Source organism: Cetorhinus maximus, chromosome 9 (assembly GCF_964194155.1).
Source record: "Cetorhinus maximus chromosome 9, sCetMax3.hap1.1, whole genome shotgun sequence".
Lineage (NCBI taxonomy): Eukaryota > Metazoa > Chordata > Chondrichthyes > Lamniformes > Cetorhinidae > Cetorhinus > Cetorhinus maximus.
Window position 1 is genome coordinate 82750114 of NC_135887.1, and position 14942 is coordinate 82765055.

At 45.7% G+C, this 14942-nt stretch overlaps 1 protein-coding gene across 1 annotated transcript in view; it reads right to left on the minus strand.

Annotated features, from left to right (window-relative positions):
- LOC144685066 (kielin/chordin-like protein) overlaps window positions 1–14942 on the minus strand; it is a 368175-nt gene that overhangs the window by 185034 nt on the left and 168199 nt on the right. The window contains exon 8 of the mRNA XM_078549601.1: window positions 4821–4943. Within this exon, the coding sequence (XP_078405727.1) occupies window positions 4821–4943 (123 nt within the window). The remainder of the gene's footprint in view (window positions 1–4820; window positions 4944–14942) is intronic.

The window sequence follows — 14942 nt, forward strand, 5'->3', positions numbered from 1 at the left end:
CACTACCACAGGTAGTCTGGGAAGACTGTCCTGCAGTCAGTTCTTGTTGAAAATAACAAGAGTGACATCACAAGACAGCGAGAGAGAGTGGCGGAGAGATCAGAACCAGCACGAGTGCAGGGAAGCTTCAAAAAGTGACGTCAGCACAAAGGTGAGAGCTGATTGGTGAGTAGCGGTAAGTGTTTTCCTCCGGTTTAAAATAGATTAAGCTAAGGGTTCTAGTTTTTATTTAAAGTACATAAATAATTTAACATTTTTTTACTGTATTTAACTTAAAGTAAGGGGTTTTTTCAACTAGAGGCATTGCAGGGTAGCTCAGCCCCATGTTATGTACTGCCTGCAACATGTGGAAAGTCCTAGACACTCCTTGCGCTGACCGACTACGTGTGCAGGAAGTACCACCAGCTGGAGCTACTTGAGCTCCGAGTTTCGGAGCTTGAGCGGCAGCTGGAGGCACATCTGCAAGGCTGAGAGTTTAGTGGATAGCATGTTTTTAGACATGGTCACCCCACAGCTTATGGAAGTGCAGTCAGAGAGGGAATGGGTGACCATCATTCAGAAGAAAGGTGTCAGGCAGGTAGTCAGGAAATCCCCAGGGTGCATCTCGCTTGAGAACCATTTTTCTGTGTTGGAAAACGGTGAGAGTGACGGTTCCTCTGGGGAGTGCAGCCACACTCATGACACTGTGAGTGATTCAGCTGCACAGGGGGGTGGGGGGGGGAGGAAAAAGAGGGGAAGAGCAATAGTGGTAGGAGACTCGATAGGAAGGGGTACAGACAGGCGTTTCTGCGGCTGTAGACGTGACTCCAAGATGGTATGTTGCTTTCCTGGTGCCAGGGTCAAGGATGTCACTGAACGGCTGCAGGGCACTCTAAAGGGGGAGGGCAAACAGACAGAGATCGTGGTACATATTGGTACCAACGACATAAGTAGAAAGAGGGATGAGGTCCTGCAAGCGGAATTTGGGGATCTAGGGTACTGATTAAAAAACAGGACTTCAAAAGGTTGTAATCTCTAGATTACTTCCGGTGCCACGCACTAGTGAGTATAGAAATAGGAGGTTAATCCAGATGAATGTGTGGCTGGAAAGATGGTGCAGGAGCGAAGGCTTTAGATTTCTGGGACATTGGGACCGTGTCTGGGGGCGGTGGGGCCTGTACAAGGCGGGTGGGTTGCACCTGAACCGGAATGAAACTAACATCCTTGCGGGGAGGTTTGCTGGTGCTGTTGGGGAGGGTTTAAACTAACTTGTCAGGGGGATGGGATCAAAGAACAAAGAACAAAGAAAAGTACAGCACAGGAACAGGCCCTTCGGCCCTCCAAGCCTGCGCCGATCATATTGCCCATCAACTAAAACATTTTGCACTTCCAGGGTCCGTATCCCTCTATTCCCATCCTATTCAAGCTGCCTCTTAAACACCACTATCGTACCTGCTTCCACCACCTCCTCTGGCAGCGAATTTCAGACACTCACTACCCTCTGCGTAAAAAACTTGCCCTGCACATCACCTTTATAGTTTTCTCCTCTCACCTTAAATCTATGTCCCCTAGTAATTGACTCTTCCACCCTAGGAAAAAGCTTCTGACTATCTACTCTGTCCATGCCACTCATAATTTTGTAAACTTCTATCAAGTCGCCCCTCAATCTCTGTCGCTCCAGTGAGAACAATGTTCTGATCCTGAGAGGAGGTTCAGCAGGGGGAGATGCACAGTCAAAACTAGAAGAGAGAGCAAGTGAGTCTGAAAGGCAGAGAAATTATAGGCTAGTTAAGGCACAGGGGAGTTTGGCAAGGTTGGATGGTATTTATTTTAATGCAAGGAGTCTGATGAATAAGGCAGATGAGTTGAGGGCACAAATTAACGCATGGAAGTATGATGTCATTGCTGTCACAGAGACATGGTTAAGAGAGGGGCAGGATTGGCAGCTCAATATTCCAGGATATAGGATCTTCAGGCGAGACAGGGAAGGAGGTAAAAGAGGGAGGGTATCGCAATATTGATCAAGGAATCAATTACAGCAGTAAGGAGGGATGACATCTTAGAAGGCTCCTCAAATGAAGCCATATGGGTAGAACGTAAAAACAGAAAAGGAGCAATCACATTGCTGGGAGTGTACTATAGGCACCCAAACAGTCAGAGAGAAATAGAAGAGCAGATATGTAGCCAAATTTCAGAGAAGTGTAAAACTAATAGGGTAGTAATAGTGGGGGATTTCAACTTCCCCAACATTAACTGGGTTAGTCATAGTGTGATAGATTTAGAGGGAGTGGAATTCTTAAAATGCATCCAGGAGAGCTTTTTAAGCCAGTACGTAGAAGGCCCTACAAGAGAGGGAGTGGTCCTGGACTTAATTTTAGGGAATGAAGCCGGGCCAGTGGTAGAGGTATCAGTGGGGGAGCATTTTGCAGATAGTGATCATAACTCCGTTAGATTCAAGGTTGTCATGGAAAAGGTTAAGGATGGGCCAGAAATCAGAGTTCTAAATTGGGGGGAGGCAGACTTTAATAGTATCAGATATGATTTTGGCCAGAGTGGACTGGGAGCAGCTACTTTTGAGTAAATCTGCGTCAGAGCAGTGGGTCTCATTCAAGAAGGAAATAGGGAGAGTACAGGGCCAACATATTCCAGTAAAGACAAAGGGTGGGACCAACAAATCTAGGGAACCCTGGATGTCAAGGGATATACAGGATTGGATAAAGAGAAAAAGGGGGGGGGGGCTTATGGCAGATACCGAGGGCTCAAAACAGCAGAAGCCCTAGAGGAGGATAGAATGTGTAGGGGGGAACTTAAAAAGGAAATTAGGAGAGAAAAAAGGGGGCATGAAAAAACATAGGCAGGTAAAAATAAAGAAAATCCAAAGTTATTTTACAAGTACATTAAGAGTAAGAGGATAACTAGGGAAAGAGTAGGGCCCATTAAGGACCATAGTGGTAATTTGTGTGTGGAGCCAGAAGACGTACGTAGGGTTCTAAATGAACACTTTGTGTCGGTGTTCACAAGCGAGAGGGACGACGTGAGTATGGAAATCAGGCAGAAGGACTGTGATATAATTAATGAAATTAGCATAGAAAGGGAGGAGGTTCTAAGTGGTCTAGCAGGCTTAAAAGTAGATAAATCTCCAGACCCGGATGAAATGTATCCCAGGCTGTTTGTTGAGTGAGGCAAGGGAGGAGATAGCAGAGGCACTGGCAATAATTTTCAATGCCTCTCTGGCCACAGGAGAGGTGCCAGAGGACTGGTGAACAGCCAATGTGGTATTGTTATCCAAGAAGGGAGGAAGGGATAAACCAGGGAACTACAGGCCAGTCAGTCTAACCTCAGTGGTGGGGAAATTATTGGAAGCAATTCTGAGGGACAGAATTAATCTACTCTTGGAGAGGCAGGGATTAATCAAGGACAATCAGCATGGTTTTGTTAGGGGGAGGTCATGTCTGATTAATTTGATTGAATTTTTCAAAGAGCTGACCAGGCGTGTATGTGAGGGCAATGCATTTGATGTAGTCTACTTGGACTTCAGCAAGGCTTTTGATGGGAGACTTATAATGAAGGTAAGAGCCCATGGGATCCAAGGCAATTTGGCAAATTGGATCCAGAATTGGCCGAATGGCAGGAAGCAGAGGGTAATGGTTGAGGGGTGTTTTTGTGACTGGATGCCTGTGTCCAGTGGGGTTCCACATGGATCAGTGTTGGGTCCCTTGCTGTTTGTGGTATATATAAACAATTTAGACTTGAATGTAGGATGGTTGATCAGTAAGTTCGCGGATGACACGAAAATTGGTGGGGTGGTAAATAGTGAGGAGGATAACCTTAGATTGCAGGAGGATATAGACGGGCTCGTCAGATGGGCTGATCAGTGGCAAATGGAATTTAACCCAGATAAGTGTGAGGTGATGCATTTGGGCAGGACAAAAAAAGCACGGGAATACACGATGAATGGTAGGACCCTCGGAAGTACTGAGGGTTATAGGGACCCTGCTATGCATGTCCACTGGTCCCTTAAGGCAGCGGGACAGGTAGATAAGGTGGTTAAGAAGGCAAATGGGATACTTGCCTTTATTAGCCAAGGCATAGAATATCAGAGCAGGGAGGTTATACTGGAACTGTATAAAACGCTAGTTAGGCCACAGCTGGAGTATTGCGTGCAGTTCTAGAATCTGCATTATAGGAAGGATGTGATTGCACTAGAAAGAGAGTGCAGAGGAGATTTGCCAGGGTGTAGCCTGGGCTGGAGAGTTTTAGTTATGAGGAAAGATTGGATAAACTGGGGTTATTTTCCCCGCAGCAGAGGAGATTGAGGGGGGACATGATTCAGGTGTATAAAATTATGAGGGGCATAGGTAGGGTAGACAGGGAGGAACTTTTCCCCTTGGTGGAGGGATCAATAACCAGGGGGCATAGATTTAAGGTAAGGGGCAGGAGGTTTAGAGGGGATGTGAGGAAGAATTTTTTCACCCAGAGGGTGGTGGGAATCTGGAATTCACTGCCTGAAAAGGTGGTAGAGGCAGAAACTCTCATAACATTTAAGAAGTATTTGGATATGCACTTGCGATGCCATGGCATACAAGGCTATGGGCCTATTGCTGGAAAAAAGGATTAGAATAGTTGGTACTTGTTTGACCAGCACAGACTCGATGGGCTGAAGGGCCTTTTTCGTGCTGTAGACCTCTATGACTGTATTGTATCCTGTCAACAGCCAGTGCCTTTAGGCAACAGTAAATGTAATAAAATAATAAGAAACATATCAGAGGAAGTGATTATGAAAATCTAAACCCCTGTGCCAATGTTTGGGAATGACACCAACAAAAAGAGGTGTTTCCTACCTGTGCATGAATGCCCGTTGTTGTGAAGGTAGAAACCAGGCCGACAGGAACATTTAAAGCTGCCCACCACATTCTGACACCTCTGCTGGCAAGGGGACCTGTTTCCTGTGCACTCATCGAGATCTGCAACATAACAGCACATCGGTATCCGATTGGAGAAGGACAATTTTCCTTCCACTGATCCATACGGGTCTCACTGGGTTATTGAGAATACAAGAGTTGATGAATAAAGCATCATGAAAGTTTTTCATTTGACTCACATGAGACATGAAGAATATACTCTTTGAAAAACTGTCTTCATCCTATGAGTCATTATTTTCACCTCTGAATTATAAAAATAAACAATGGTCGGAATTTGGCGATGGGCTGGCAGATGGGCGAGCTGGCAAAATGTTGGAGGAAAGCATTGGGGTTGGGGGGCCCAACATTTTTCTCCCACTGGCAATATGGTATGGTGGTGGGAAAGCTGACAAATTGACTACTCACCAGGGGTCAAACTGAGCCACTTAAGTGGCCAATTAAGGGCCACTTCCTACCTTCATGGGCATTTTGCCACTATGTGGGGAGATGGCCCAGTGAAATGTGGCAGCCTTCGAGTGGGCTCAGGGGTTGGGCCTTCCCTTAGGGGCACCTGGTGGTAATGGTCACCCCCAAGGCAATGATGCCACTGGTTGTTCACAACCCCCAACCCCCTTCCCCAATTATTGGGGTCTGGTTGCCATAGCCCTGACTTCTTCAAACCTACAGGAACTTTCGTCAAGGGCATCTGGCCATTGAGGTGCCATCTCCGTGGAGCTGCAGCCTCAGCAATGGCCATTGTTCATGGGGGCATTCCTGACGCTGCTGAGCTGCCAGCCTTTGAATTGGCCCAGCAGCTTTTAGGGCTGGGATCCTTAATTGGACAGCAGGCCCGGTGGTGCCCACTAAATTGGCCATCACAGGCAATATGCAACTCTCGTTCCCACTTTCAGCCCTGGCAAGGGGACTTCTGCACTCTCAGGAAAATTCTGTCTGTATGTATAGAGCCTTTCAGGACCTCAGAACATCCCAAAGCACTTACAGGGTGTTAAATAGATTTGTTTGAAGTGTAGTCACTGTTCTAATGGAGGGAATGCAGTTGTCAAATTGTGCACAGCAGAGTCCAACAAATAGCAACATGATAGGTGACCAAATGATTGGATTTTAGCAATGAATAGAGGCCAGGAAACCAGGCAGACTCCCCTACTCGTCTTTTTAATCCATCTGAGGGGGCAGACAGGGCCTCAATTCAATACCTCATTGGGAAAGTGGCACCTCCGACAGCACAGCACTCCCAGCACTGCACTGGAGCATCAACCTTGATTTAGTGCTCATGTCTGTGAGGTGGGACTTGACTAACAACCTTTGGACTCTGAAACAGGAGTGCTACTACTGAGCCACAGCTAAAACCTCCAAATTGTATCAGAAAAACCTTACGGTGAAGACTTCAGCAATCACTTGCTTCAAGTCGTCTGAAATTCTATTTCGCTCTGGGCATGACAGAGAATTGCTAGCGAATTGCAGTCAGGAACCTGAAAGTGAGCTCTGAATTATGAAAAAAAGAGGTGAGGGCACATTCGAGTGCCTGAATTTCATTCCATTCCAGTATCTTTTCGTACCAGTCAGTTTCCGGCTGGAATCCATTCTTTAGCAATGCCCTCAGCTCAAGGAGCAGAGGGGTGAACACAGAGCCAGGCATGGAGGTGTTGAAATCAGTCTGAAAAAGTTACAGAGTAAACCAAAAATATTGCACAGATAAATCTCCCAATAATGTGTGTGAAGAGAAAAGGGGAATGAAGGGGAAGGGTAGTGAAAACGTGGCACCATATTTGCTTCAAAATAAGGATTCCCAATTAAGAACAGTTTTTGTGCATGAATTGACCCGTCTCACCTTGAAATAGATATGTAAATATTTGAAATATTCCTATTCTCCCCTTTAGTTCTTTCCTCCTCTCCCTTTCTCCTTTTACCTTGTTCTATGCTTGCTCATAAATTGTTGGATCTCTAACTGCCCCTAGTTCTGATGAAAAGTCATCAAGCAGAAACTCGAACTCTGGTTCTCTGCCCACATATGCTGCTTCAGCCACCAGGTATTTCCAGCATTCTCTGTTTTTATTTCAGATTTCTAACACTCACAGTATTTTGATTTTAAATCATTCATGCGGCAAGATTGTTCACGGAATAGGTGAGTGACAGCCAGGGACTCAGGTGGTAATCCATATTCCTGGACCCCTGCCCAAAATCGCAGAGTTGAATATTGTGGTCTGCCACTTGAGGCACATTCTCCCTGAGAGCTCCATTTTAATGTGAAAATCTACCGAAATATAAATGAAACCTGTACACAATTCTTCACTTTTCTCACTAGAATACCCGCTGCGTTTATCGTGGTCACATCAGATGTCAGTTCAGGCCAGGCATATTCTGTGCTTGAACTGAAGGATTTAAGGTAGGAAAATGCTTCCAAAACTGTTTTCAGCTTTTGTTTCTGAGAGCCGACTGCAGCATTTTTGCTTTCAGGATTTTATTTTGCTGGATTTTGATGACTACAAACTTTTACTTGTATTTTTGGCAAGAGGATGGAGAAGTTGAAAGGAGGGATGTGATGCAGAATCACTGCGCCAAAGGCAGACAGACAGGCCTCACCCAACCTTGTAGTTGTCTGAGGATCAGCTGCCTTTACAGCCTCCCAGTTTACCAAGAAGGCTGCAATGGACCTGTGTTACCAACTAGAATCTGATCATCAGACAAGCTGCATTACAGTAGAGGTCATTACAGCCCTGAATGCTACTGTTACTGGCTCATGCCAAACTACCACTGGAGATACCAGCAGTGCCAGTCAATCTGCAGTGCACAGGTAAAACAGTCATCAATACAGTGCTCGGTAGAGCAAACTACTGCATCACTTTTTTCTCATGGCAAACTGGCAACAGATAATAAGACATTGCAAATCATCCACATCACAAGATTCCCCAAAGTCCAGGCTATTTACACCTAGTATTAACTATCTCTGCTTGCATACGTTAGCACAGCATGCATCAATGACCCCAATATTAGTGGAACCCAACCAGCAAGAATCAATGGTCAAGGTTGTTGTAATATACCTTTAAGGGATAGCAGCATGTCATCACTAGAAGGGAAATGTGTCATGTGATCCAGTCTCAGTTTCACTTTGGCCTGTGAGCAGAACACAGCATGAACAGCTCTGCTTTCTGACTTTGTATAAATGTTCCCATTAGTCTAGACTAAATAAATTAACCCACAATATGTTTATCCAAACCCTTTTGAGTGATTGGTGCTTTTATATCATTATAAAAACAGGACACAGGTAGCAGTGCAAACCACTCAGCAGCACTCATTGAGTCAATTGAATCGACTCCAACATAAGTTCACTGATGGGACCTATCCCAGTGAGCACTCACAATGTCTTTTAAATTGATGATGCTATACTTTAATCCTGGCTTGAAGTTCACATCAATTACACAGCAAGTACTTTCTGGACATTTTTCTCTCTCATTTCCTTCCCCTTCATGACATACACCATTTCCAGTGAAACAGCAATACTCTCCCTACCACATTCTGCCTGCCTCAGAATTGGTACAAGAGAAAACTCACTCCCAATTTTGAGCCGGATTTTTATCTTTGGACCAGCAAATGCGAATCAGGCCATTTTGCGACTTAACTGCGCCCACGAACGCTGTCTGAGTTCAGATGCCATTTTTGTCAATTTCAGCAGGAGGCAGGTTCTGGATGCAGGTTGCGAGTCACCATTGGGTTCGAGTTCGTGTTTGGGGTAGAAAGATGTCCGAGGTGGAGGCGGATTCCTCCTGTCCTCTGCCCATAAAAGGGCACCAAATCACACAGCACCCACAGATCAGCCTGGATATAGCCCTGATGCACTGCCGGAAGTGACCTTGGAGTATAAGTACTATGTATTTGTTTGCTAGCCAGTACATTGTTGTCCTCTGTGAGCTAGCCCATTGACTGTATTCCCTTGTTATTCAAGTGTTCACTGTTTTATGCTAGTATTGATACTCTACCCTATCTTATCACTTCCCTGCTGCACCAGCCTTTTGATGCTTACTCCTGTTAGTCTCTGACTTTTGAACAAACAGCATGCAGTAGCCCACAAAGCTACAGCAGCGCACTTCACCTGCTGCAACCCTCACTCCAAATCAGACCCTCTCACACCCATAGCAACCATCTCAAAGTCTGAAAGGTTTCAGCAAACTTGAGCACCCAACCTGGTCTACCAGAGGCACCACAAGGAAGTCATGAAATCTCCTCATTTTCAGCCCCCTCGTATACTGGGGAACTCAACATCTGCAGTGACGGATGTGGGTTTCGCACAGGAGGCATTCCCAACCCGCAAGAAAGGCACATAAAACTGACGCAGGTTTGGGAACGTGCAGGAAAATCTGGTATTCTTGAAAAAATTCGAAGCTTGGTCTTTCGCAAACCAAACCAGGCCTCCACAGCCACGTGAAAATTTGGTCCTCGTCTCCCTGTGCTGTGGAGTAACAGGTCATCTCCTCCCTTCAAAGCTCCTGCCACAAGAACCCGTAAGGATCATATGACTCTTGAAATGATTTTCCACCCTTAGTTTAAATAAAGGAAAGCTTTAACTAATCAGTATTAAAGATTAAGCCTGCCCTCGGGAGCTGGCATTGTGCAGTTCTTCTGTAGCCAAACCCCAGTCTGTGTGAACAAACCCAGGCCTTTCTGAAGGTAATGGGTGGGAGCCTTTTTTTTAAAAGTTAAATTGCATCAAGCTGCCAGACAAAAGTCATACATTGGGGCCCTATTTCAGGGATCAGCAAGTCCAAACATTTGAAGAAAACAAGCCGTCTGTAAAGTACAAATTATTTAAAATTACACTGGACGGCAATTAACAGAAGGGTAAACATCAAATTGAAAATTGCGAGTTGGCTGAGGCCAGGATTGGGGTCATGGTGATGCACCCCATGTTTAAACAAGTTGCTGACACACATGTCCACTCTGGCAATGGTATTGAAGAGTGACTGACACCTGGGGAAATTTATCCATCAAGAGCTGATGGTGACTGGGGGGGAGGAGGGGAAGTGCCATTCACAATACTTATTTTCAAATATATTTTTCTGGAGGCCAGCTATGATTTGGTCTACAATTTGGATGAGTCCCAATTCCACAATTTGGCAGCATGATACACCTGGCTGTACCAGGTATTCCTCCACTGATCCCCACATTGGAATTTACAATGATGGGGCACCATGCCCAGGACTTGCCATCTCTTTTATCACTGGCCATGTAAAAGTTTAGAAGAGGTTTCAATTCAAACAAAGCCAATGGAAATCCTAATGTAAGGCTAGGATTTTGCATATTCACATCCTGACCAAATGTCTAGCCTTTCCTGCGCTGGCAATATGACGGGAGTGCACTGGAGAAGTCATGGATTTCTGGCTTAGCTTCCTGCCAGTCACAGAGGGTTCCAGCCTGGATTTTGGAACTGGAAGTGTGACTGGTACAAGAAGTGAAGCTACAGCAAAAGGGTGCAGTTTATGTCAGAGGGTCAAATATCTGTTGTACTTTATTAATTGATTTAATAGCTTGTTAGTCATCAGGATTGGGGAATTTCACTGCAAATTTTGGGACAAAAAAATTAAACAATATTTTCTAACATTTTCTGTTTATCAAGATAAAGCAGGTACTGCTACAAAAATCACTGCCAGGCCAGATGCAATTTCTCTAGTCTGCTCCATATGATATGCTCTTATGTTGTGTGCAATATGGATTAGGTGGAAAGGAGCAATATAAGAGGAGCATTATTCCATATCTAATCTATACTTTATCTTCAAAAATCTTTTCTAAAGCTAAATCTTTGATCCTCATCTTCAATCCCTTCCTGATTCAGTATAAAATAGCTTTTTTCTGCATCTAATTCATGTAGCACACAACCTTGGAGCATATTATAGAGCAGACTAAACAAAGCTTTGCTTTGTCTGACCATTGTAGTACGTGACATTAGAATACATGCTGGGTTACATCTAACCATGCTGCATCTGGCCTGGCCGTGATTATTGCAGCAGTAACATGCTTCATCTTGATAAACAAAGGAAATCACTGAAAATATTGTTTTAAAACTTTGTACCAAAATTTGCAGTCAAATTCCCCAATCCCAATGACTAACAAGCAATTAAATCAATTGAGCTGAGTTAACCAGTGATCTAATCTGTAACCCATCAATGGCAAGTTCATTGCTGGACTGCAATGTCACAAAAAAAATCATCGTAATTTCAGTCTTTGAGACATTTGGACTCATGCCTGCTCCAGTTGCTGTCATGCTGCTTTTTCTCTGCTACAAGGACACCTGCAAACGAGATATGAAGATGGCGGACACTGACTACTAGCAGGCAGTTGCTGATGGCCATGACCTCTGGAGGCTACTTGGAGGGGCATTGGAAGAGGCAAGCAGAAATGAAAAGCTCAGCTGGCTGAGAAGAGGGCTCAGAGAAAACAGAGGCCAGTGACTCACGCACCTTCTCAGCCCTCTGTCTTCCTCTGCAGCAAATACCAGAGTGGGGCTCCTGAGCCACACCAGACGAGCTCAACACAGAGTTGACCATCATGGTGCAAACCATCATCTTATGAGACATTAGACAGCCAGCTCTATTGTAATGTCACTGCACGAATGTGTATTGTATTCACTATACAGTGCACTGTACGGCTCCAAGCCAGGTATAGTGAGATGAATGATAGCTGTCTCCAGCAGTGAAAGAGTTAATGTTGTGCTCCAGGAACAGGTAGCAGCTGAAGCTATCTGTAAATCGGATTTTGACACTGGCCAGTAGCCAGTTGGCAATTAGCCATGTCTTTCCACTCAGAGCCTGCTGCGGAATGCATTTGGCAAGTTGTCAGTCCTCTGTCACAATCGATCTCACAGATAAATCTATCTGCAGGCAGCATCGGTCCCACAGCTACTGTTTCAAAGAGACCTGATAGCACATGACAGCAATAAAGAGCTCTCCACAACCTGGTCTAAACTAACAAATCAGGCAAAATTTTCCCAGCAGTCTAAGATGTGACCAACTTAAGAGCTGTACAGGAAAAAAAACAATTAATTTGATTGATCAAAAGGGATAACTAATGTAAGGACTGGGGCAGGGTACATGCTGCACAATGTAACATATGCGTTCCATGTAAACTCTGTAGCCCTGAATTTGCATGGATGCTGTCCAGTGGGATATCAATGGGACCTCCAGAGAAATGGCTCCTTCGGGCCATTTCTCCAGGAATTTTGCTGATCTCCCATCAAAATTGAGACAACAGATGAGGAGAGCCTCTGCTAAGGTTAATGCCTCATTAAAATATTTGCTCGCGGTGACATCCTCAATTCTAAATTAACATAGGGGCATAAGAAATAGGAAGAGGAGTCTGCTCTACCAATCAATAACATCATGGATGATCTCCTACTTCAACACCACCTTTCTGCATTATTCCCATATCCCTTAATTTCCCCCAAAAAGTGATCAATCTCTGTCTTGAATATGCTCATTAATGCAGCATCCCTGGCTCTCTGGGGTTGAGAATTCCAAAGATTCACAACATGCTGAGTGAGGTAATTTCTCCACCTCAGTCCTAAATGGCTGTCCCTTATTTTCAGGCTTTTAATTCAGGGGCATTTGTGGAAAACTGCCTGCCGTCTCCCAACACAGGTATATAGTTCTCCTTGCAATTTTTTTTCACCTCCTCCCCTGAAAAAGCTAACAGTTCCAGAGGTGCCTGTAGCCCTCTGATACCTGACAAATGACTAATCACCATGTATAAGCCTAGGCAATTGGTGCCTGCAGGCTATCTGACGGCAGAGGGCACCACAGTTGAGTCCAATCTTATCCTCTTCTGGAGGAAAGGTTTTCAAGCCATTATTGAGAGCAAAGAGTTATGCTCATTTTCTGACGAGCTGTCCAGATGGCGGGTACAATTGTTCTGCAACAAGAAAATTTCCATGGAACAATTTAATTCCTGTCATTTGACCCCGAAACAGCCAATCTGCAAACAGCTGCAATAACATCTCTCACAGATCAGCCAGCTGAACAACGAATCAAAGTGGTTAAATTGTTAACACTATAGTTTACGTCTGGGTCACAATGCTTGCTTTACTCATGAGGTATAATGGCCAGGTAAGAATCTCTGTTTGAGATTTGCACCAGGAAGAGGCAGATATAGGCAGCAGGTGACTTACAATGTTAGCTCCATGTACGTAACATTGCTGAATTGGAAAGAGGCTTGGCAATGGATTGTACAATCAGATTAACAACACACAAGTAAATCCAAGTAAATACAATTATTAGACCACATCATGAGAGGCTCATTATTAGTTATTTTGAATCTTGGCAAAAATGAGCATCAGCATCAGAAATTACATTGGCCGGAATTTTCTGGCCTGGTTGGTGTCGAGCGTCATGGTAGGCGTGAGCGGACAATATAGCAAGGTGGCCAAAAATTGGTTTTATGTCATTGTGAAACCAGTTTGCGATCGTCCGCTCTGCCATCAATGGCGGACCGCCTTTCCCACCGTCCAACAGTTGGGAACCTAATTTCAATGAATTTGATTCTTATCATCTTTCCTGCTCACCGGAATCATCCCCCCCATGCTGGAACAACTGGGCACATTGGCATGCTGTTTCACAACAGCATTTCCAAAGGCATGCACATGGCGAGCTGAACTTCAAGGGGAACTCGGAGGTGAGTACACACCAACATTGCATAGCGCTCACGAGGGTCACCAGTTCGGCTTCAAGGGAGAGGCACTGCGCATTCAGGTGTGGTCACATTTTCCTAGTTGGCTGACAGTTTGATGCTGGGGCAAGGGCTGCATTGCAGTTGGGGTGAGGGGGGGTTGGCAAGGCAGCACGGCCTGATGGTACTGCACAAGCACATGCAGGGTTGGCGGGGGGGGGGGGGGGGGGGGGGGGGGGGGTGGTGGGGGGGGGGGGGCGCGGTGGTTGAGGGAAGCAACCATGCATTAGGGAAATGTTGTATTAAGTGAGCATTCTTCCGCAGCTGAGACAGTTCAGGCGCTTCTACATTGACATGTTTGGAATCAGGCCTCTAGCTTACCTGCCCCCTCAAGAAACTCAGAGGCCTGAAAGTGCCACCAAATGCTCCAAGGCTTTTCATCACTCAGACTGCAAATTAATAAGTGTTTTAGGGGGCTGCAGAACAATTGGATGACTGGGCAAGTTGTACAATCTCCTTGTGAAAGCTGGCCATGAAGCAGTCATTGGTGGGGGTGCTCACAGTCCCTTGCAATGTCATCACAGGTTTGGACCAGTCTCCCTCATGGTTCAAGCTAACAACGCAGCCTTGCAGTGTGGGTTAGGAGAATGCCTGTGCCTGAGCTGAGAGAACAGCATGCAGTGCAATGGGTAAAGCTGCCGCTAATCGGTCAAGTGAAGAGAGGCGGAGGTGGTTGGGGATGTGCATGTCCAGGGAACTGATTGGTGATATATGCCACATGCTGCAGGATTTGGCACCACCGCGACTTGGAGGGCATCCACTGCCAGTTGCCGTGAAAGTGGCTGTGGTGCTCAATTTTTACGCCAGTGGCTCCTTTCAGGGCTCCGCAGGTGATCTCTGGAGGATCTCGCAAGCCTCCACCTACAAGCTCATCCAGGAGGTCATGGACACCACATTTACGAAGGCACAGAACTTTGTGCATTTTGCCTGGGATCAGGCAAGCCAGGAAGCAAGAGCACTGGGATTTGTGCAGGTCTCAGGTTTTCCACAGGTGCAGGGTGCCATCGACTGGACTCATGTGGCGCTTAGATTACTGTAGTAACAAGCAGTCAAATCCATCAACCACAAGGGCCTACACTCGCTGATTTTTGAGCTGGTGCGCGACCACCACAAACGCATCCTGCAAGTGTGCGCATGATTCCCTGGGAGTGTCCATGACTCCTACATTCTCAGTAGGTCTCAGATTCCTTCACCTCCCAGGATCCACAGAGGCTACAGGGATGGCTCCTCCAGGACAAGGGCCACTCACAGAGGACGTGGCTGTTGACACCCGTGTGACAGCTTCAGAGTGCAGCAGAGAGAAGGTACAATGAGGCTCATGCTGCAGCTTGC